This window comes from Scophthalmus maximus, chromosome 11 (genome assembly GCF_022379125.1).
Source record: "Scophthalmus maximus strain ysfricsl-2021 chromosome 11, ASM2237912v1, whole genome shotgun sequence".
In the NCBI taxonomy this organism is placed as follows: Eukaryota; Metazoa; Chordata; class Actinopteri; order Pleuronectiformes; family Scophthalmidae; genus Scophthalmus; species Scophthalmus maximus.
The window spans coordinates 21,268,342-21,293,824 of NC_061525.1; the positions used below are offsets into that span (position 1 = coordinate 21,268,342).

The following is a 25,483-nucleotide window of genomic DNA, read 5'->3' on the forward strand; positions in this document are numbered from 1 at the left end:
TGATTAAACGGAATGCAATGGAATAGTGCACGTTGATATTGGACTTTCTAGAACGTTCACATCTGCACCATGTTGGTTCTTCCTGCTTTTACTGATCTTTGACAGAGAGATTCATATTGCGTCGGCGGTGTTTGCCTGCAGAACAGCATCTACTGCATGTCCGTCCGTCCTGAAGGAGGGAGGCCGTCGCTCGTCCTCAGGGGGAACTTGTTAAAGGATCATTTTTCTTTGATTTGTGGGTATGAATACAGACGGCGTCGTATATATTTGAGCTGTAAAAATATAAATCCATCTATAAATGTACACCGCCGGCCCGCCGGTGTGTGAAAACGGGAAGCGGGCGCGAAGGGGCGGTGCGTTCACTTACGCGCCACAACCTGCAGGTTGAGCAGACAGGTGCTCTTGCCAATCGCGTTGCTGGAGGTACACTGGTAGAGTCCTGAGGTGCTGGTGCTGATGTTTCTCAGTGTGACGGTGCCCTGCATTTGGTCTGGAAGACACACACACACGCGCGCACACACACACACACACACAGACACACACACAAACACACACACACACACACACACACGCGCGCACACACACACACACACACACACACAGACACACACACAAACACACACACACAGTAATTAATAATACATGCACCATGTCGAAGCATACGATATGACACGATACTTGTTGAAAAACATAGTATTACGTGAGAATAACTCTAAGCACGATGAACTGAAGAAGTCGTTCACAAAATGTATAGACATAAAAACTTTTGTGTGAAGTACGATAACACGCAGATGTAGACGGCGCTGTCAACCTTCAATCAAAGGTGTACAAGTGAAGTACATTGCAATAAAAAAACAAATGATGGATGGTTGAGTTTTGAGAGGCACTGGGATGCACACTACTGGACTCGGGGAAGGGGCTTCAGCGGTTTTCCTATCGCGGAGTTGAGCCGCGAGCTCCAAAAACTTTAAAAGATGAATACAGAATCCCACTTTGGTTCTATGATGTAAGAGGTCGGACGGGATTCAATGAGTGGATCGTTAATTTTACAGTTCTATATTACTAAGATCGTCCTAACGCTCATGTGATTACACCGCATAAGTTAAAGTGAAAAGCCTCAGTGGACTTTGAATGATAAATATATGCTTCATATATTTAATAAGCAGCATGCAGATATAATGTAAACAGGGTTCACCAACTCTAATAATTGTAAGTTATTTTATTGGTCACAAACCAAACATTAATTCTGGTGAGCTATCAAAGAGTTAACGCTCATAATTTAACATGCATTCACCTTTCAATTATTTTTTTTTTGCTGAATTTGCAATTTACGATTCAATTTCTTCAACTTCATAATCCTTTCCCATCACTTACAGAATTTGTCTCCATAAAGGAAAAGACAAAGAACATGAGTCAATCGCCGTGGCGATCTGTCCTCTGCAACTGATGCGACCTCTGTTCGTATATATATCGATCTTCTTGTGACCAGTAGTGTACAAACCGGTGATGAAGATTAGTTGAAACAGCGGGAAAAACAGGAAAGTCCACCACACTGATTCTCTGATGCTGAAGAACCAACGCCGGCTCCGCCGAGAGCAGCTGGGTGGACGTTTGTGGCGCCACAGAGGCGAAGCAGCTACAGCATCGAGTCCGGATGAGACAACCGCGTCAGAGTTGGAATTCAGCATGAGAGACACCACAGGACCGTCACTCTGCTCATCCACACACACACACACACACACACACACACACACACTCCATCCATCCATCCATCATCACCACCCCTCAGCAGGATCAGTGGACGGGAGCCGTCGGGGGCCTGGCACATGACGGGTGGGCAGTGATGGCGGGGAGTCGCGGCAGGGGCCGAGCTACGCTACGCGTGTGAGAGATTTACCGGAGAAGCTGGGGCAAAAGGGAACTCCGACCGCCAGCCTGTTTGTAATACCTTGCATGGCGTTGTGCGGCAGCTTGGGCAGCGCGTCCAGCTTCTCCCAGGAGTAGGACGGCGTGGGGATGCCCTCCTCGGAGCTGCAGAACAGCATGATGTCGCTGCCGACATCCAGCGCGCCCTGGATTCGACACGCTGGCACCGACGGGGGCACTGGCAGATGGACAGAGAGAGAGAGAGAGAGAGAGAGAGAGAGGGCGGCGTTGAGTTAACCACTCCCACAAAGCAGATGGGACGTGTTCCCTAATTGCAGAAGGTCAATCATATAATCCCCAAAAGATGCCGAAGAACCTGCTGTTTCCAACTTGGTGTTCAAGCTGCTTAGATCTCTGTCGTAAATGTATCTTCTGGTTACTTATGGACTGAAAAATTAACTTTCCATCAGCGACAACCTGTTGTCAAAATGTTCTCCAGAGCTCTGGAGGTTGGAAGGAAATGCTGCCTTCCAAATTATATTTTGAAAACAATCAAGTCAAAAATGTTTGATACCATTAATTACTCAAATTCACATGTGAACTCCAAAGACTCTGAGGATCCCTTGTCCCTTTCATCAGGGCCCTCTACATTTATCACATTCAATCTGCGCTCCACGTCCTTTCTATTGCACATTTTCAATTTATTCCATTTCTATAGGGTCCTGTATATTTCACATACTGTACAGTATTTCCTTTCTATTGCACATTTTCAATTTCTTTAGCTTTTTTCTACACCGTGTGGTTTTGCCTTACTCTTACTTTTGCACTATTTAGAATTTATTCGTTGTATATATATATATATATTACTTATCTTATTTATTTTTTAATACTACTAAACTTACACTACTGCACCGTGGGTCCGAGATAAACCCTTTTTTTTCTTCAATTCCTCCGTATGTCTGGAACAATATTGCAGGAATTGACCATAAAGTTGACTCTTGAAACTTAAACAGGAAAATTAAATAACAGAATACATAATATTATTGTCTTTCTTTCACCTTAACCGCCACCTGAGACATATTATAGGCGTACGTGCATGGTCCCAGTGAGATGAGACCATCGTTGTTGTATACCACACGCATGCGTCTGTGGGGGCGTGCCAGTGAGTTACCCAACACGGTGAGGCCGATCACGCCGATGTTGCGCCCCCCTCTGTCCGGGAGGTTGTTGACCAGGCACTGGTAGGTCCCAGTGTCAGACAGCTGGGTGTTGTTGATGAAGATGGAGGCACTTGTACTCGGCATGGTGGCCACGAAGCCCACGCGGCCGTTGAGGTGGTTGGCGAGGCTGAACACCTGGCCGCCCTGGTAAATGATCACCTGGGCGTGGAGAGAGAGAGAGGGAGAGAGAGAGAGAGAGAGAGAGAGAGAGAGAGGGAGAGAGAGAGAGAGAGAGAGAGAGAGAGAGATGGACAATGGAGGGAAATGGATTGGTGAAATAGTGGGAAGTGGCGAATGACGGGGAAATGCATGGAGGTCAGGGAAGAGAAGGCGGAGGGAAAAGAAAAGTCAATGTTGAGAATCCAATCCCCCCCCCCCCCCCCCCCCCCCAAAAAAAAGGTCAACGCTTATTGTCGCGTGGAGGATCTGAACATGAATATGATTGTTGGACATTTCCTTCAGTGGACAGTTACAATAACCTATCACTAGAGGGCGACCTAGACTGGCTGAAAAACGCCCGTGCACGGAGGACGTAAAGGGAGAGAACAGGCCCACTCGTCCTGAGGAGGAAGAAAAGAAGAAACACAAACAGACAGACGAACAAATAAAAACCTTTCATCTGTAAGTGGTCTTTCTAGCCCGGTGGACACGCTGCAGGGGTATTAGGGGTACATGCTAAAAGTACGTGCTTTCGCGGTGAGACTCTTTTGCGGATAAAAGCATCCACTGAATGTGCGTATGCATAATTGAAAACATTTTCAACTTGGAAAATGTACAAAACTGCACTGTGATGAAACCAAGAGAGGCGTTGCAGGCGGTGTCTCGGCAAGAGGGAATCGAATCCGGTCGACCAGAGTCGTCGGTTGCTCGCGCCAGTGACCTTTGAGAGGTCACACACACACACACACACACACACACACACACACACACACACACACACACACACAAGAGCCACCAGGCCCCTTCGGGTTGAGGTGAGCTCGTCTCGGCGGCCCCCCGGAAATTAAAGTCAGCTTGTTGGGGGAAAAAAAAAAAAAAAAGCTCCCCCCCCCCTCGGGCTTCGGACTCGGGTCTGAAGCAGCTCGTTTGTGCGGCCGGGCCACATGCAGAACAGCCCTCGCCCCTCAGCTGCGTCCACAGAGATGAAGAGGACACCAGCTCACACGCAAGACACGCACGCACACACACACACGAGCATGGAATGGGAATCAGAGGGGCCATTCACTTTGGTGAAAAGAGCCCCCATTGAACTGTTCAAAGACCCAGGCAGGGAAACAACCAGCACCAGTGTGCGTGTGTGTGTGTGTGTGCGCGTGTGTGTGTGTGTGTGTGTGTGTGTGTGTGTGAGCGATAGGTCTGATGTAAGTGTGTATATGACTGTGTCCTCCATCACTGCTTAACGGTTGTAAATTGCACGGCTGCAATTTCCTGAGTGCAGCACGCTCTCGCTTTGTCCTCTTATGTGCAGATGAATAGGCAGCTCCTCAGCTGTGATGAGAGTCTGCAACTGCATCTCCTCTCTCTCTCTGTGTGTGTGTGTGTGTGTGTGGACCAGTTTGAGATTTAGAACATTAGAGTGACGACGTTTTTGGAAAGTGAGGACATTTTGGCCGCCCCTTGCTTTGCGACACGCCTTCAATCGTGTGTGTGTGTGTGTGTGTGTGTGAAGTGAGTTCAGTGTTGGCGTTGGACATTTAATAGCGATGGTTGGGGTTAGAGATGTTCCGATTCCGATACTGCGGAGAATGCCGGGTTGGCCAACGGTCCATCATCTGTCTCTCTCTCTGCCTGTCAGTCTGTCTGTCTCCCTGCCTGTCTGTCTGTCTCTCTGTCTGTCTGCCACTCTTCCTCCGTCCCTCCCTCGCCACAGACAGACAGCGCTGGTGTGACCCGGCTCTACACTCCTGGTGACCTGACAGTATAATCCTCGTGCTCGGTGAAAGTGATCCAATCTATCGGGCCTCACACGCAACAACTCGTCTGTTCCGTGTGCGCATGAATGAGCAGGGGATTAAACGAGGTCCTGACCTGAGCAGTATCTCACACCTGTCCTCGGTCATTCGTGTATGTTATTTGTTCGGTATTTTTCTGGGTTCCCACCGTTTGTTTCTGACAATTCAAAAAAGAAAAAGAAAGAAACACTGAAGAACTAATCAATACTTTAGGGTCCACTCTTTGTTTCTTCCAGCTTTATTTGTGCCACATTCCACCTGTCTTCCACAGATCGCGTCTCTGTCCACTGCGCTGAACCACATCCATGCGTGTGTGTGTGTGTGTGTGTGTGCGTGCGTGCGTGCGTGCGTGCGCTCAAATCACCTCATCCTTTCGCGTGACCTGGTTGGCTTTGGAGCCGACGCCGAGAGAAAAGAGGTCATGGCTTGCACTCAGATGGCGGACGGCCCTAAGAACTCTAGCTGGACTGCTCGTCCAGCGGTAAACTCTCTCACACACACACACACACACACACACACACAAGCAGGCACACACACACACAGCACAAGCAACCTCTCTCTCATTGTACAGTATCCTGAATCTTCTCCACGATCCCGCCTGTGAGCAGCAGCCACAATAGGACGCGCGCGGTGACCGTCACCCGTCCCATGACATGACGGTAGCCTACTTCCGACTGCCACCGAGGGCCCTGCTGGCCCCAGACACGAGGGACACTGCCATCATCTCAATAAAGCCTGAATAAATCTCTAAACCCCCGCAGCCCTCCCGACAATTTTCCGACTCTAAGCCGCCGCCGTTATCTCAGTCTATCCTCCGACACATGCTCTGGACATCATGCACGTACTAGTTGGTGCGTTATTTCTACACGTTTGGCATCAACCGTCTATGTTTCTAAAATGACTGCATGCTCTTATTAATGTTGCCGTTGCATGGGAGCACCGATACAAAATATAACTGTTCTCACAATGGACGATCCAACGATACTGTAATAAAACGCAGTGCGACGGGGAGGGTATATGGGGGAAACTGCTGAGATATACCGCAACGCTTTTTTCATGTATATTTCGAAAAATAACAGAAAATAACTCGAGGTGACAAATTGCGTGCAGGATTTTACGTTACTTCTCATTGAGAGGTGCAACAGTTAATCGATTAGTAATCGATTACTAAATGAATCGCCGACTATTTTGATATTAATAATTGTTCAAGTAGTTATTATGAAGAAAAAAAAGTTACAATTCTCTGATTTCAGCTTCTTCAATGTGAATATTATCCTCTGTGACGGTAAACTTAATATATTTTGTGTGTGGGAAAAAAACAAAAAACATCAGCTTGGGATTTGGGAAAAACACAATCTTAATTTTTCACAATTTGCTGACATTTTATGGACCAAAGGACTAATCGATTAATCATCAACAGATTAATCGGTTACAAAAAGAATCATTAGTTGCAGCCCTACTTTCCATGGGATGACTTCCTTCGGTATGATCAACTCACCTGTACATTCTACAGTAGCACATACTGTATATGTGTACATTAAGGTTCACTGAAAGGGATTAGTCACAGTTGGATCGTTCCTTGCTCAAATGTCCTTAAAAAAAAACCCCACTTAAAACCCATACTGATGAACAAACATATTCTGTGCTGATCAATAAAACATTAATGTACATGAGAGACTGAACCTCTCTCAGACCACGGTGCCAGTTTGGAGTTTGTCTGGAATGGGACCTTGTTCCTTTTTCTTTGACGTGTCCGCTGACAATTGTTTGGACACGGGGCAAAACACGAGCAAACACAGGAGAGGAAGAAAGGTCAAGTTTCCAAGGGTCTTTGAATGCAGCGTCCATCCGCCCCCGTCCGTGGCAGATTGTCTGTTTCAGATAAGGATCAGAATCTGATCATCTAAAAACGCTCCGACAGATGTTCTCAATTACAGATTAACATCATTTCTGCACCGCAGATTCTCTATGACCTCGATTTCAATGGAGCCTCGTTTCACCCAATCTGCACAGTTCTGACTATTAGTGTTTTACAGGGAAAAAAAAGGCCAACAACTTCTTCTCCAGGAAAAGATGAAAACATATTTAATTTATTTTCAGACCGAAAATAATTTGGAAATTACAACAAAAAAAGAGGGATAAAACTTTTTCCAAAGACTTTCTCTCGTCAACTACGGAGCGAGAGAGAAGATATGTGACGAGATGGAATTTTGAAAGCAATGACGATATTGAACTACCTCTCCGAAGAGTGGGGGGTGATTTAATTTTTTAAAAAGTATCAGCAATTGTAATGATTGAAACAACAAATTCGATTCGCAGGTGTGTGTGTGTGTGTTTGTGTGTGTGTGTGTGTGTGTGTGTGTGACTTTGTGTGTGTGTGCATGTGTGTGTGTGTGTGTGTGTGAGTTTGTGTGTGTGTGTGTGTGTGTGTGTGTGTGACTTTGTGTGTGTGTGTACCTACAGCTTTTTATTGGAGCACAAATAACACCAATATCCAGCAAACTGTTTAAAGAGGATAAACAACAGCTCGCAAATATATAACCAGTGTTGTTGTATACACACACGTGTGTGTGTGTGTGTGTGTGTGTGTGTGTGTGTGTGTATGTGTGTGTGTGTTTATCTGGATTACTATTAGGTTAGGACATTTGATCACAACAACACTCTGATGACCAGATTATATATATAGACACACACACACACACACACACACACACACACACACTCCTGTGAGCTACGTGCCTACACGTTGTGAACCGGTGCTCAACATGACACACGATCAGATTAAAGAAAGGGGATACGACCGACAGCAAGGCTGAGTTTTAAACAGTGAAATAGAGATCCGAGGTTTTGTGTTATCGTCAACTGTTAGACCTGTACAGCTGTAATATAACAAATGATTTATTAATCGTATATATGCTTCCGATTTAATAGTGGCAAATTTATTGAAAAACACATAATCCGGAAAGGGAAATATACACAAGGTTTGTTTGATAACACTTTGGATAGTACAGTGGTAAGTGCAACAGGGTTTATGTTGCGTTTCTGACATTTTTGAGTTATTTTAATTACAAATGTATTCATAGCAATCGTGTGAACATCTACGTCTCCGCCAGGAATTTTTTGTCTGAAATCTCTACCATGTCAAGTTCTGTGCCCGAGAGGAGAAGTGTGACATTTTGGGTAAATGGGACACGTAGATTCGATCAGGGACGGGACGCCGCTGAGAAGAATCGATTTCCAACTCAAACTTTACACTTGTTTTCCTCATTTAAACGCCGACGAGAGATTTTTGGACACACGTGAGCAGCAGGCAAGAACATTGTGTGGTGTCCTTAGTTTGATATTATTAATGTTCTTAAACACAAACCGTTGCATCATCCGCCTCGAGAAACGATGACTTTGATAAACTGTCCAAACGTGATGTTCGAGACTGTGACCGGAGAGAGACGTGCGTGCGCTCGCCAAAGTGCTAACGCAGGTTGTGAGGGCGAGGAAGTGCACAGGGGTCTGTTCAGTAATACTTAATGGCTTTTAGCGTCAGCCGTAATCGCTCGTGACACTCTCTTCCTCCGGAATGACTCTGCACTCGCACCGTCGCACCGCGCGGCACTTTGCCTCCTTCGCTCTTTTTCTGACGCCGCGCACAAATTTCACGTGCGCGACCCGATGGCGGTCACGGACTGCGTGTTTGCGGTTGCCGTTGAGTCCTGCCCGCGCGTAACGCTCCCAACGGTGTGTCCCGTGCATGGGGACCGTACCCTGTGTACGTGTCGCTTGTGCTCACATGTACAACTACAAGGTGTTTGCATGACAACACAACATATGTGATGCGGCTTTTCTACATGTGTCAGCTCCCATCATCGCACGCCTGGCGTCTGAAAGGCCCGCGCACTCATCCGCGAGTAGGGGGCCTTTACGTGATTGTGTTCACCGCTGTTTCTGTGTGTGTCAACTGCGTAAGCCTTTTATCCACAGGTGCACACATGAGAGCGTTATTCTGTCATGTGTGCACTTCTAAATGTGTGAAAATGTGCATTTCCGTTTTTTTACATTACTGTGCACTTTGCATGCACGTGCTTAATGTGCAGCTCATAAGCGCCGCATTTCATTGGGACCAGCGCCCTGTCAAGCGTCTTTCTGTGTCGTCACAACTTCAAACGACCGCTTGATGGTTCAGGACTTTGTCTGAAAGTCCAGGCTGGACGCAGGTTTGGGGATATGGGGGTTAGAAATGTATTTTTTGCGATGGTTTAAGGTTTGGGGTCAGGGCCCTAGGGAACGCGCGATGTCAACGAGAGTCCTCGCCACGATCGAAAAGATCAGTGTGTGAGCGTGTGTGTGTGTGAGCATGTGTGTGTGTGTGTGTGTGAGCGTGTGTGTGCGTGCGTGCGCGGTGAGAACAGCTGCGATGTAGAGCCTGTCGTGGGCGTGAGATAATTAGTGCAGAAGATGATTGTATTATTTGGACGACCGACTAGCGCCGGAGTTCAAAGTGAAGGGAAGCAGGTGAGCTTGTACGGCCTGCAGCTGCATGTTAAACAGCTCAAATGGAGTCACAGAAGTCCGCAAGGGTGGGGAGGGAGTGGGGAGGGAGGGTGGGTGGGTGGGTGGGCGGGGGCGAGGGAGACAGGGAAGGGGAGGGGGGAGGAACAAACAGAAAGACAGAGACGGAGAGAGTAGCAGGACAGGATGGGGCGATGATGAGGAGCCACTGAGCCGTGAATAAAGTCCAAATCATGTGAGTGTCTCTTGTGAAATTATTCTAAAATGCCCCAAACACAATATTTACAACATTAGAATAAGCTTTGTTTGTGGCACATGGCACTAGAAGCCTGCAGGCTACAACCTTGACTATGGACACACGCACTTTAAGCTTGATACTCTTCTACATCCTACTGTGCCACTATGGCCTTCTAATATCTACAACTTACACAGCCGACATCGTCAAGGTGCGTTCAGATGCACCGGAGAGAGAGAAATCTCTTGTCTTTGTATTTTGGTGACAAATTGGTCTGCAGTCTTTCTTTTGCAGCCGCTGCACATTTTGACATATGCGAATACAGAATATATACAGGCATGGACTTTTTTTCTCTCTTTGGTGATAATCGCCATAAGCGAGGAGACATCCATTCTTGTCGTGTAAGGAGGATGGATGCATGGAGGCCTCCTCAAGCCTTGTCAGGGACTCTAGAGCCACTTACCTTGGGTCTCTCGTCTATTCGCCCGTCGTCGGATCGCTCCACCGACTCTAATGCGACTCTGAAATTCTCTTTTTTTTCCCTCGCGCTGCATCTGAGCACACCTCGGTACAGATTGAGAGCAAAGTACCTGCTTCGACTGAGAGGTCGGCGTTGGGACGCAGTGCGGCCATCCCCACGATGCAAATGCGGCAGCGTGCATTACAACACATGTTAGATTGCATACACACACTGTAGGAGAACAGTCGCCGTCTGAACTTCCTGCATAATTACAACCGTCACAGCAATTCTCTTATCAAAGTTTCCTCTGCAGCGCTCTCTCTGCTGCGTCCCATAATTCCATGAATATGTCGCGCGGCACTTCTCTTCAATTCAGTATTGCCTGTGGGGAACTCCCCCTGTCGGCGCGTCTGCGTGCCGTACCTGTTCTGGCTGGTTGGCGTTGGACAGCGGTATCACCATCCAGATGATGTTGAGGTTGTTGAGCGCCGCGCTGGTGGTGAAGGAGCAGGGCAGGACGGCCGCCTGGCCGCGGGCCACCTGGATGCTGCTCTGGGCCACGGTCACGTCCAGCGCCCGCACACACACTGCGGGAAGAAGACGGAGGCGGTTGATTGGAGTCTCGACGACATGGTAGAGTTATACGCACTCACATGACACGAAAAGAAAAGACTTGCAGAGTTCTGGCAATGACGGCTCCCAAACAAATTGCATCTTGTACAATTTCTCCTTTAAAGCTCTGCAGTTTTGTAAGAGAGGCTAGATTGTCAAGTTCAAAGTCTTTCCTCGGGGCTATTTGATCACCTGCATGAGGGATAGTGGACAGATAGAGACGGACGCGGCCGGGCGGTGGGTCCACAACTACGAGTAATAATGAGCGAAAAGCTCTGCCGTGTATTCCTAAATGTGCAATATCTTTAAAAGCGTGTCATGTTTAATCTCTCAACGCGTCCGTTTCACCGGCGCCTTTTCATCTTCGCGGCAAAAACAAACACACGATTTCCGAACCGGGCCCCTCCTCTCCTCGAAACGCTCTCAGCAGACAAACAAACATCTAGACCTCACTGCGAAAGGGATCGCATGAAATATGCAACGGTTGAATTGGGGGAACACGATGGGCCGCCTCTTGAGTTATTCATTTCTTTTAAGAACTACACCCGCGTCTCGCCGCTTCCATGGAAACACGGCTCGTATCAATACATGTACACAAACCCAACATGACAAGTGGGGAAAGTGGATATTTTGACCAATATTTTGCTGCTTCCTGTCCCATTGACGATTCAGAAAATCCTTATACAAAGAGTTTCAAGACTGGAAACAAGCCAATAAACAACGAGATGAATATTTACCATAGAACAATTTAATCGGAGCAAAAAACAACAACTGGAAAACGAAAATTAAAGCAATGACTGTCCACAATTATTTTAAGAGTCAAAGAACTACTCATCCCATAATCCATTGCGAACTCCTTTCCAACGACTTCCAACCAACATTTTAGGTTTTTCTTGAATTCAACCTTCATCATCATCGCAATAGTGTTTACATTGTTGATAATAGTGCCTGTCGGCTAGTACCGCTAGCCGACAGGAAGTCCGCTGTACCATTTTGCATGGTAACAGGGAGCTCCGCCAATCAGAGACGTCAATGTTTCACTTTAGGATTGGGGGTGGTGGCGTATTTCTCGATGACATTGCGAAATAAAACATGTTTTCCTTCAAACAAGGTTGATTTCATACGGGCTCGTGGCTTCTACAGGTTCATACAACATCGTAGCTCGTGGTTGATCCAACGCGGATGGTGACGAAATTCATGGCCTTTAAATCAAAATGTCGATGGCCAATGTGAGCGGGACTTTTCAGTTTCCGGGAACTTCACTGTCGAGCTCTATAGGAACCGAGGAGCTGCCTTTTCCTCGATCCGGACTCAGTTGTCAGCCGTAAACAGACCCACCGAGACAAATGTGCACACGATGCTGCGTCCTATTTCTAGACCCCGGCTAAAGACATTACAGCCCAAATTAAGTTAGATCTTCCCCCGGCAAGCATGTATCCATGTCCAAAGGCCCCAGTGGGAAGTAATCTTATCCGAACACGGTGAGGAGGATGATGGCGGTTGATGCGATTACGGATAATTGATCACGTCCTGTGAATCGTCCTTGTTAGTGATAATGTCAGATGATGATCTCGCCATAAGCCAACAGCGGAGACCACCAGCGCTTGCGTGGCATGTACGGCATGAGTCGGATATATTACCAAGTTATTTTGTGCTATTTTTGGGCCACAAATAGAGGCATTTTCCACCTGCCGAGAATTTAAAGCTTTCCCGTCTCCTTCATTTGCACATCACCATCACATTCCAGTCGACAGACTGCCTGTTGCTCCTCCGTCTCTGTCCGTCCAAGACCTGCTGGACTTCCTACGCTTTCCCTCCCGCTGGCAGACACCACGCGCCCTGCAGGCTAGATATATTCATACAAGCACTTTGAGTAAATTACACCTAAAGGCATTATATCCCACTGGAAGTATAATTCATGATCGTATGATCCCTCACCGTTACTCGATTGCTCAAACGATAAGACGAGGCACGTCAAGCAGCCGGACGCACGTGCGTCACAGTGCCGCTAATGACCTTTCAATTTATATAGACCTTTTCAATAGACCATTATACTGTAAATACAATCATATAACAAGCTCCCTAATATGATCATCTTCTATCCGCTACGCACACAATGTTCATTTCCTGCGCAGAACTCATCCTTCACTGTATGTTCTTATTGGAGGATTATCAGCCCCCCCCCCCCCCCCCCCCCCCCATAAAAAAAGGAGGAAGTTCACACAAAAGGTTGCAAGCTTAACAGAAGATGTGCGGTTGTTTTGGCAGCGCGGGATCGGCCGGAGTGTTAATTCCTTTGACCTCGGAGAGTTATTACATGTGCAAGATTTGGAGGGGGGCGGGGGGAACACTGGAAAGAAAGAAAGAAAGAAAGAAAGAAAGAAAGAAAGAGGTCCTAGAGGAATGAAGATAGAAGGAGCATCTTATCGCCTCTAAGCCTCCTCCCGAGGAAGCAGTCTCTCAAACCCACAACAGCCGGAGGGCTCATTTCAAAACAGTGGATTAGGAAACCTCAGTGCACAGAGCCTGTAAACCCCCCCCCAAACCAAAGAACACACACACACACACACACACACAGCCCGTACATACAACATGCCCCTCTCGAGTCGCACATGATGGCCCACCCACTTCCACACATACATATTCAAACTCATCGGAGCGTGACTTCGGTGGGTGACATGTACCGTGGCCCTGTGGGGGGGACACATGTAAAAGACGGAGGCTCAAACGGCCCGACTGACGGCGGCTCGCCGGCTAAACGGAGCCGTTGCTTGGCATTGCCTCATCATTGCACCGACTTCTGCCCGAGCTTTTTTTGCACCGGCTCCGCTCCGGGTCCACCGGGTGTACATGTGTGTTGGCATGAACGGTGTGAGACACACGTTGTCAAGTTTGACCACCTGGGTGAAAGATTGATATGTTGTGTGCGAAATATGAAAAAATCAAGCCACTGTGGCTGAGCCGGGTGAAAAATTCATCAGGTGAGATTACAGCCGCAGCAAAGTCGAGGGAAGAGCGCACTTGAAGAGAAACAGTCTCAGGTGCGTCCTCGGCGTTCACCTGACGCTTTCCCTCTTGTTTTGTTCCCTTCCTAAACCGTTCTCGCCCCGAGGCCGAGCGAGCGCCGCCGCGGTCTCCTCCATATCGCCGAGGCGAGGGCGCGTAAAGGTCCCGACGCAGACGAGCGGTCCATCCCACCAGATTCATTCATTGTTTTTCTCTTCCTGTCAACAAACATCTTGTTCTCGCCTCCTCTCACCCGCAGCCCCGAGCCGCCCCCGAGGCTCGACTCTGCATTTGGTTGTATATATATTTTCAATTTTCAGTTATTTATGATAAAGCTCATGGTTAAACTAGAATACCAAGCCTCAATTACTTTTTGACAAATGTATCAGTATCGGGAATCTCGTACTCACAAATATCGGTATCGGCATCGGCCCCCATGAAAATTCATATCGGTCTCTACTTCCAAGATAAAGCTGGCATCATTTGCTTTGACAAACAGGTAATGGCAACTCATTGTTATCCCTTTTTTTTTTTTTTTATTCTGAAATATCAAGAATGTGCGTGCAAAACTACAAGCAGCATGATTGGCGTTCAATTTTCACGATTAGACGAGAGAATGGGAACAACTAAACTATGTAAGATGAAATCAACGATGTCACATATGAGAAAAAAAAGTTAGATCATCATGTTATCACTTGACACTCACAAGATGAGCCACGGCAGGAGCAGACGAGGAGGCGAAGGGAAGGACGCACCGCCGCGAGAAGGGACAACAGGGAGTCAGGCGGGGAGGTAAAGTGAGGGAGAACCAATCCGGGGCTGGAAGGCAGGACCGGAGTAGGCGGCGAGGACGCTGTTGTTCCCCAGTGAGGCCAAATTGATAAAGTCACCTCAGGCATGTGAGTCAAGGAGAGAACCAACAGCTCTGCCTCCTCATTCGAGAGGCAAAGTGTCAAAACCGCTGTTGATTAATGCATGAGAAAAAGCATACACCTCGGAAAGCATGGGAGAGAGTGTGTGTGTGTGTGTGTGTGTGTGTGAGAGAGAGTGAGTAAAAGAGTGGAAGTGTTGTATTCGCCCTGCATTTGTTCTCCATCCCATCATCGCTGCACTGTAGCTCGACTGAGGAAGAGCACACACACACACACACACACAGTCATTTGCATCCCGTGTTTTTTGCTTTGTTTTTTTTTATTCATGGGGCTCTTTTATTCATGGGCTTTACTTTTATTTCAGTTTCAAACAGATGCCCCCGACGCTGTGATGTGATGTGATGAGCCTCTGGCACAGCTTCACTGAGCGGGCTGGGACACACACACACAAACAGAGAGACATATGGTTCATGAGTCTGATTTATAACAGAGAGAGAACAGGACACACACACACACTACTACATATGTAAAAGTTTAAAACTAATCCGCTATCACAAAAAACAATATTACTCTCTTTGCCGGCGGCAGTAGAAATCGTACTTCTTCCATCTCGATCTCAAATTTGACACGCGTCAACCCCTTGTTCTTCAACCGCACTTTCCATGACATACCTCCGATCCTCAAATGTTGAAGGCCGGAGAGCAACATTTGAACCATATCACAGTCGGTGTCAGTTTTCGCGCTCGACATCGACCTTTTTGCCGGCAGCGTTTCTTCTCTCTCCACACGTGAGACCTCCTCAAAGTGGCGCGGGCGGGAGAGGAGGGAGAGAGATTGAGCAAAAAAAATCATGCATCTCCCGCCTGGGGCATGACAGTTGGCGGCTCTGATCGCGTCTCGTGTTTGACCCGCAGCCTTTTTAAGAGTTCCTCTGCGGACTCCGCCAATCCGCTAGAAGTGAATCGGTACCGAAGTACTGAAGCATCTGCGCGGGGCCGCGTTGCATCGGCACCTGTGCCCACACACAAAAAAACGGAGATCCCGCTCTCTCGCAAGAGACCCAGGGGGCTCCGCGGTGAGCTTCTGGACGTGTATGTACTGTAAGCGGGGGGGGGGGGGGGGGGGGGGGGGGGGGGGGGGGGGGGGGGGGGCTGTGATGTTGCCACCCGGGGCGGGTGAAACTCAGGTGGCGCGGCCGTGTACCCAGCTGCTCGGCAGCCCACACATCAAGCACCGTGCTCAGAGCACTGTTCAGGTTCAAAATGAAGTTGAGAGGAAACAACTCTGATAAAGGAGGGGGGGGCGGGGGGGTTAAGTTCCTGTATGTGCTTTGGCAACTTTAATATTGTTCGTCTGGAAGATCCACTAAGTCACTTCCAATGGTCTCCTTTGGGAAAGTCAAGTTGTCAGATAAATGATCTAACAATTAAGTATGAAGCTATAGCCCGCTGCTCCCTGTCCTGCCCCCTGTCGTGTGTCATTTGTTTAATCCAAGAGAAGATAATAAGTCATTTTACTGAAAGTAATGCACTGGACTATTTCTTGGCCATGAACTGTTTGTATTTTCCGATACCATATTTCCCTTCCCGATACCGATTCCAATACCTGGACAATGCGTATCAGCCGACACGGAGTATCAATCCGATATCAGTACATTTAACAACTATTATTACAACTCATGTAATATATTTTGAGAACTGTATGCCACCAAGCCTGTATGGAAGTGATGATTGCTATCATGTCCCTCTCGTCTGCTCATAAAGCGCCAAAGAAGAAATGATTTCTGGTAGTGGAACTTTAGCCAGAGTGAGCAAATATCACAGCTATTTGGCAATATTTCATGCTGGAAAGAGAAGTTTTATCTGGCAGAAACTACTTAAAAGACTGGTAGATACATGTGCCTACTCACCAATGACCGGAGCAGTATCGGAGGCATTTCCAATGCTGCTATCAGAATCAGAACATGTCCCAGTATTAAATTTAAATATATAGACGGCAATAACGCTAAATGACGGCGTGCGTGCAACAAGTTGGTACGTGCATTGATATACTGATACCGTGTGAGAGACTTGGTACATCCTCGGGGTTAAACTTGGGTTTTGGGGAACTCGTATGACGTCACACACACTGGATGAGATATCGTTGTGGCTCCAGAGGAACTGAGACGAGGATGTCGGTTCAACCTCTGCCATGTTTTTTTCAAATTTCCTTTCCTCCACCACCCCCCCCCCCCCGCCCCCTCCTCAGCCTGTCCAGCAAACGCTCATCCAATGAAAGAGCCTTAAAAATCTCTTGCTCATCCTCCCCCTCATCCCCTGCCCTGCCCATCCCAGTTGACCTATTAGCCATAGCAGCCAACTCCTGAACACGGCGCGCTGACGCGCCTACATATCGCTTAATACGCTCCTCTAAACTGTACTCAGTGGAGCTAGTGCAGCTTCGTGTCCTGCTACTAGAAACGCAAGGCCTCAAGGAACCACACACGAGCTATAGGGCAGAGAGCACTGGCTATACGAACACTGTTGGCAGCTGGTATAGCTTAGTGGGTTACGACGCCGACTTTGGTATAGAGGGTCAGGGGGTTTGATCCCCGGTCGGGGCCGGGCCCTTAATGCTATCTGCCTACCCATGACATGATTATTGTAAGTCGCATTGGACGAAAAGCGCCAGCGATATGAATGTGATGTCATGTAGCGTAATGAGTGTAGAGTTCGTTCTCATTTTAAGCTACACCTTATAAGTCGATTGACCTGCATTCATGCAAAGGAGCATTAAACTGAAGCTAAATGTGTGTTTCAGTAAAAAGATTTGACACATCGCACAACAATGTGATGGTAAAGTTGTTTCCTCCCGCACAAAGAAGCATGTTTTACCCGAAAGGCAGCACATATTCATGAAAACTGCCTGATACTTAATCTTGCAATATTATCCAAACTCAGTTGTTAAATACATTTTAAATTCCCCAAAAAAGAAGGAAAAAAAAGGAAATTTAGTATTAAAGGTGATTAAAGGTGATTATGAAAAAGAAAATCAAATTTTCAGTGTTTATGCACATCAAAGTGTGTATCTGCGGTGTCTGCCGGCCCGCAGATACACACTTTTCATTGTTTTGTTCGTGAGCTGGCTAAACCCTCCAGCCTGGCTCTGAACAACTGGTTCGGATTTCTCTCCCACTGTGATGTCACAGTTGGACTCTTTTGGGGGGTAACCCCGTCTGCAATCTGACAATCTCCGCTTTTCTGGTGAAGCGGCGTGACATTTCCTACACATTTTGAAATCTGTTAACCAATCGCGACAGACTGGGGGAAGCTGGCCAATCAGTGGAGACTAGGGTTTACCGGGAGGGGGAGGGGCTAAACGAAATCCAGGCGTTTTAGACAGAGGGTGAAAAGAGGAGCTGCAGGAGCGGACAGTATGACACTGATGCCTTTTCTGAACACTAGAGCATGTACACCTTTTAAAGTGTTAACCCCAAATTAAAAGTAGGAACCTGCATATGAACATAATATGTCACCTTTAAAAACACATATCATACTGTATAAATTCCATGTAGAAACAAAATTTGGACGTGTCACAAATAAGTGTTGGTTTGAAATAAAAAAATAAAAGAGGAATATCGTCTCCTATGAGTGACAGGCCGGGGACTCGTGGACGCGAGGTGCTGCGAGTGAAGCTGGGGGAAAGTTGCTGTGAACAAGCCGAGCCGACGGGTGATCGACCAAACGAGTGCGCTCGGGCCGTGTGCGCCGAGCGAGCAGAAGGTTGAAGTAGGCCACTGCCCTCGTGCACAGATAAGCTCGGGCACTGGAAGTCTACCGCCAAAGCAGCAAACAGATGGCTCTGCACATGCAGCCCTCGACACAGCCACACACACACACACACACACACACACACACACGCTGACCAAAAAATTAAAAGTAGCAAGTACCAACTTCAATGGAGGACAAAATTGACCCCGTCCTGGGTCGTGCGGCATGCAGCCAAATGAAAAATTCAAAAATTCAAATGCTGCACACACTGTCCTGCACGTTGTTGTTAGTTTTTTTCTCCAAATGACAGCTGAGGAAACCAGACCTGGATTTCCCGAAAGGAACAGACTCCGTTCCCCGTCAGCCAACCAGCCACCACACAGCCTCCGTACACCAACTCTGTGTGTGGTAACTCAGACTGCACGGATGAATAAATACGGTCCACCGGTGGGACGACGGGTTTTTTGCCGCACTCACGCGTCCCCCTTTTTTCAACTGGGCTGGCGATGGAGGGGTCTTCTCTCGGTGCGCTGCCCGTTCTGCGGGTGAGGCCAGACTCGGGCCTGGCTCTCTCTCTCTCTCTCTCTCTGTCTCTCTCTCTCTGTCTCTCTCTCTGTCTGTCTGTCCACTGTCTGCACGTCCACAGGTAAACACACACACACACACACACACACACACACACACACACACACACACACACAGTCTGAGCTTCTCAGTCAGCCAAGCCAAGCCAGAGCCTCGCAGCTGACAACACTACAGGACTATTCCTGACTATGCCCCCCGAGGTAACCTTGTCTGCTGCCCCCCTCGGTTAGTTATCGGCTTGAGTTGACACACTACTTCCTACTTTCTTTCTTTCTTTCTTTTCCCCACTCGCTCTGCCAGTTTGATCCCACAATCTTTCCTTTCCACAGTGTGTAGCTCTCCGAATGAGGACGGTGGTTTGAAGACCGCCAACACTGGTCGCGCCACCTGGGAGCAGCAGCACAGTTCTCTGTCTCTCTCCGCAATGAAAAAAAAAAAAAGGGCCCGTAATGATTTATGGTCCGTTTGAGTCCCTGTGTGGCTTCACCTTCAGGATGAACCCTCGCTCAGCTCGCCGCCGCCGCCGCCGATGTGCAGTGTGCTGTCGGTGGGAAGCTTTGAGATTGAGGCAAAGAGTATATATATATACATATTTTTTAACAGCTACAAAGTTGAGATGAGTACTGAGGAATACTAGTATTGGTATGAGTATTAACAAAGGGGCTTAACTGTTTTCACGAAGCTTCCTCTAGACGGTGTTTGTCGTTATTTCATGCCGTCTGTTACGCTGCTGCGCGCCCACATTTTTCTTGCGTGACCCCCTAAGCAGGCTGTGAGTTTACTTGATACATTATCTGTTTCCTCTGTCAGGCAACTTGACGGCTCAGAGCAGCGTAAGATGTACGGTTTGAATGTGGCATTAAAGTCTGGGCAAAGAAAGATAAATGCGCGTACTTCTCAGCTGTCGACAATGATTACCTGTAATTATATTAATTATTATTATTCTTATTTCTCTTTACATTAGTGTGATTTCTCTCTTTTTGAAGCTCACAACCTGTAGTTTGCCACAAAATAAAGTCTTTTGGCAAAGAATATATCCTCACACATGCTGTATTAGAAAGGGCCGAGAACCCAGACACTACACTTCACCAGCAGCTGTCTCACGCACACACACACACACACACACACACACACACACACACACACACACAGCTGCTCTCAGCTGACTCAGCCACGACACACGAGCGGCCGAGTGACGCACGTCGTTTAGAGAAGGAGAAGTGACGGCGACCATTGATTCCCTTTCTCAAAAAACGAAAAAGCCATTTGGGTCACGTTTTTTAAAAAACAATATTGATATACTTCGGTTTTCTGTGCCGTTGACAGATGAGCACAGTCATCTTTTGGACTAGTTCTCAGTTGAACAGAGGAGGGGATGAGCCGACGTGTTTTTCTTTTGGCTTTTTATTCAAAAGTTCCCGTCTCCAGTTTCTGTGTAAACGAGCACTCGTGATGAATTATGCACTGACACACGGGCGCGTCATTACAGTACATGACCGGCAAGAGATAAGCATTTACAATAACAAAGCTCTCTGCCGTCTCTGTGCATCACACAAATGAGTTTACATGTGATTCTATTTATACCCTTTGCAACTGGAAATATGAATGCATGGTATTAAGTAAGGGCTGCACGGTGGCGTAGTGGTGAGCACCTTCTCCTCCCAGCGAGAAGGTTCTGGGTTCGAGTCCCGGTTCAAACCAACCAGGGCCTCTCTGTGTGGAGTTTGCATGTTCTCCCCGTGTGTGCGTGGGTTCTCTCCAGGTTCTCCGTCTTCCTCCCACAGTCCAGAGACATGCAGAATGGGGTCAGGTTCATTGGAGACTCTAACTTGACCGTAGGTGTGAATGTGAGAGTGAATGGTTGTTTGTCTCTGTATGTGGCCCTGTGATAGGCTGGAGACCTGTCCAGGGTGAACCCCGCCTCTCGCCCAATGTTACCAGGGATTGGCTCCGGCCCCCCCGCGACCCTTAAATGGATAAAGCGGTAGACGATGGATGGATGGATGGTTGGTATAAAGTCGAGGCGGATTCCAAAAGAATTGAATGTCCTTATATGGACACACCGGACAACATCGGCGACATTTAAGAACACGCCGGTCGTTATTGCACCGCTTCACTTCATGCACATCATCTCGAGCAACTGAAATGGTAATTTAGGAAAAAATGCTGCAAAGTTTCTTCTCTTTATTCACACGCTCCTATTTGATGTGAGCCTGAGCCTCGGCGTTGACCGGCATAGTGATGTTTTTTCTAACTTTACTCCGCTTCTGAATGTTTGATGTGGGTCAAACGCTGGCTCAGCAAAAACACTGGGAACCGGCCTCCGTTCTCATTCTGCACACTGGTCAAATTTACATGCCATTTCATTCAAGGGGAAAACTTTACTGTACACTACACACACACACACACACACACACACACACACACACACACACACACACACACACACACACACACACACACACACACACACACACACACACACACACACACACACACACACACCTCCATCTGTTTTTACGCATTCAGCAAAAAAAAAACAGCTCCGCAAAAAAGAAAAAAAAAAAAGAAAAATCCACACAAACCCGCTGAGTCGGCGCTCTCCGGGCAGCGAGGGCTCTTTTTTCCCAGACAGCAGAGGAACGCAAAGAAGTCAGAAGCACCGAACTCTGATCGCCGAGAAGTTTTCCTACGCTCTGATCAGTCAGGGGCAACTCTTTGATCCGCCTTCAGAAAAACGCACGCACGTACAAAGTCCGACAGGAGCAGAGGCCTTGGAGCTGCATTGAGCTGTCGTGACAATGTACAGTATAATGCAATGTATATTTCTTCACGTGCACGTATTAATGGGTTTCCATTTTTGCGGTGTTCTCATGCACCGATGGCTGAACATGCTCGACAAGTTGAGTGTCACCTGATCGAAGTGTCACACATAACAAGAACCGCCACTGAAACTATGAATTGCTCTCAACTTTGTTGCCGACGCACTCACTGGTTCCGAAGTCTGAGACCTTTGGGAGTTGGGTAATGCCGTTGTCAGTCGGTGACCTCTTCCTCGGTAACAGGCGCTGCTGTGTAAGCCTCAGTGTGTGTGTGTGTGTGTGTGTGTGTGTGCGTGTGTGTGCTTGATGGAGCAGAGCCCCCCAATGCCGAGCACATCTGCTCCGGACGCCCCTGGCCCTGCCATATGGCTGGCAAACACGCCTCCTCCCACTCCCTCCTTCACAAAAGAGAGCGCCGACGAGTGTGTGTGCGCACGACGGGGAGAAAAGTGTGCAAGCGAGTGAGGGAAGGGAGGCGGAAGCGAGGAGCAGCTGATGGATAAGGAGGCGCACGTGCTGCCCATTAGGCAGAGAGCGGACAGATCCACTGCACCTCCCCGAACACACACACACACACTGATGATTTTTAAAACACCCAAACGCGACGGCGTTCTTCCATCCACACGAGGTCGCGGGGTCAAATACCGATTACAGTAACAGCCCCCTCCCTCAGCCGAGAGCTCACCCCTCCACCTGGCCGGGGGGGGGGGGGGGGGGGGGGGGGGGGGGGGGGCAGTGAACGAGAGGGGCGCCACGCTGCGGTGTTAGAGCAATATGTTGAGGTGGAGTGAAGAGAAGCGTAACAATCCGTGAAGCCTTTTCCTAAAGCCCAGCGGACGAGCGGCAGCCAAAAGCCATCAAAGTGACCTTTCACAGTTTTTTATGTGTCATCTGATCTTTTTGAATGTGACGCTGAAACACATTGAAACTTTAAAGGCAGGCTGTCGGGGTGTGCTGTGGACTCCTCTCGTTCACAACCGAGCCTCTGGGTTGCCAAAGATTCACTGCAATTTGCGATGGTGGCTTTCCAAAACATCCATAGAATATTCACAAACCCACTTCTGTAGCACAGGACACGCGCCTCATTGTCCGCACAGATCCTCCGGGTTTTCCACATATACGCTCACGCAGGGGCATGTTTGCTGGTTAGAGGCGACGTCCCACCCACGAGATCCCTTGCATCGGCAATTGCAGATAAACATCTGGTGGCTCTGTACACATGTACACGTACGTGTCCGACTCCATCTGTGTCTAACTACACCGGCTACGCATGCAAACAGAATGGGGAAGCATGCAGGCAAATGGCAGGAAAAGCGGGTGGAAATGGTTCATTTGAAATTGCAAATTCATATTCTGGGGCTATGAAGTAGGACCACCGCCCCCCCCTCCTCAGAAGACCATATAAACCAACACCAGATCTTACACACACACACACACACACACACACACACACACACAACTTCAGCGAGTACAGATCAAGCTCTTCATTTTTCGCTATTTCAACATTTCAAAAGGCCGCAGCATGTAACTGGAGGTTTTGAACTCGCTCATATCTGACACGTGAATCTCTCTGAGCACGATGTACAGTATCAGAGGCAGCAGGCGCCGCTTTAAACTCCATCCTCCATCCTCCATCCTCCATCCTCCATCCTCCTCCACCCCATCTCCTCTTGTCCTCCTCTCTCCTTCATCCCCTTCCCCTGCTCTCTTCTCCTCTGCTGCCTGGGGCTTTTCATGAAGGCTGCGTTAATATGTGGAAATCAATACCCTCACTATACGTCGGCTGTCGAGGTACAGGTCAGAGACTCGGCGGTGGGGTTGGGAGGAGGGGGTGCTTGTGTGGGAGTGGGGGGCGTATGTTGCTCTAGAAATGTAAACCCATTGATCTTTTCTGCACGTGTGTGTGTGTGTGTGTGTGTGTGTGTGTGTGTGTGTGTGTGTGTGTGTGTGTGTGTGTGTGTGTGTGAAAGTGCGCTGAGACTCCTCAGGGCCTGACTGACAGGCGGTGAGCTGGTTCTGGGCCTCAGAGGCCGAGAGTGTGTGTGTGTGTGTGTGTGTGTGTGTGTGTGTGTGTGGTCATGTGAGTCTTGTGCACAAACTTTGTCAGAGCCTTGTTAAATTACCAGCGGTGGGCAAAGTTTTCATTTATGTTTTAAGACATAAAACAACAGTGTAAAATATCGGATTATAATTAAAATCGTGGCCTTCAACAAACCGTGCAGCCGCTTTCAGACACGAACTGAAGTCCGGACATCAGGTGAGCGAGGGGGCTAGGGCTGGGCGATAAAAACGATAACGATATGTATCGTGATGGACACGTAATCAATATCAATAGAAAATGCATTCGATAGAACGTTTCGATAATTTTTGTTTCCTTGTTGGAAGAAACCGGAGCAAAGAGACTCGCTACGCCGGCACTCGTCCTCTGGTACCTGGCAACGTATGGAGTGACACGCCTTATAGCCAATCATGTAACAGTATCACGTTTGGTTGCGCCATCTCGTTGGCTCGTGTTTGTGTTTCTTAAGTCATGAAAAAATTATCAATAATTATCGATATCGACCGATATGAAACACTTATATCGTGATAAAGTTTTCAGCCATATGGCGCAGGACTAGAGTGGGCGCTCTACAGGCTCCACCCCCTCTCCTGAATGTCCCGGGCGTGTGTTCCCGTTGCGTTCTTCACATGGGAACGGCAAACTCCGGAAAATGTCCTGACCCAATTTTCAAGACATTTTGTGGAGTTCATGTCGGAAAACAGCTTAAGGCAAAATAATAATCAGCAAAATACTTGACAGTTTAGGGCTGCAACTAACGATTATTTTCATTATCGATTAATCTGTGGTTTATTTTCTCGATCAATCGATTAATTGTTTGGTCCATAAAATGTCATAAATGGTGATTGTGTTTCCCAAATCAGCAAGATGATGTTTTTTATTGTCCACACACCAAAGATATTTAGTTCACGGTCACAGAGGAGCAAAGAAACCAGAAAATATTCACATTTAAGAAGCTGAAATCAGAGAATTACTTTTACAGATTAATCAAAGATTATCAAAATAGTTGGCGATTAATTAAGTGGTCGATTACTAATCGATTAACTGTTGCAGCTCTACTCGACAATCAAAGTAAATCGCTCATACTTATGATAAAGTCTCGTACTTTAAGATTATTAGCATTGCATTAATGTTTAAGTAGCATTTTTAGCTGTATGTGTGGGCTAGTACTTTGATTTTTAATAAATTGCACTCTTTTTGGGGGGAAGCATGCATCAATGAGGCCCAGTGTTACTGTCCAATGAAAACCATGCATCATCTAAATGTCAGCTTTTCATAAACTATAAGACAAACAGCCTTGTTTTCAAATGTTTTTTCGCCGAAAAGGAAGGGGAATTTTCTCAGCGCATAAAGAAAACCTTTCATCCTCCAACTTATCTTCCAAATCCACCAAAACTGGAAAGAATTGCACAGCGACAACAGCGTAAATTACGCGATGAAGCGACTCCTGTACACGCCTTCGAGAGGGAGTCTGTGTGTGTGTGTGTGTGTGTGTGTGTGTGTGTGTGTGTGTGTGTGTGTGTGTGTGTGCGTGTGCGTGTG

General features: G+C 47.7%; 1 protein-coding gene across 1 annotated transcript in view; it reads right to left on the reverse strand.

The window, feature by feature from the left end:
* Nucleotides 1-25,483, reverse strand: part of igsf11 (immunoglobulin superfamily member 11) — a 93,906-nt gene that overhangs the window by 6,226 nt on the left and 62,197 nt on the right. Inside the window, exons 3-6 of the mRNA XM_035623268.2 lie at nucleotides 10,660-10,823; nucleotides 3,038-3,245; nucleotides 1,949-2,104; nucleotides 368-490 (exon numbers count right to left, since the gene is read on the reverse strand). Coding sequence (XP_035479161.2) covers nucleotides 368-490; nucleotides 1,949-2,104; nucleotides 3,038-3,245; nucleotides 10,660-10,823 — 651 coding nt within the window. The remainder of the gene's footprint in view (nucleotides 1-367; nucleotides 491-1,948; nucleotides 2,105-3,037; nucleotides 3,246-10,659; nucleotides 10,824-25,483) is intronic.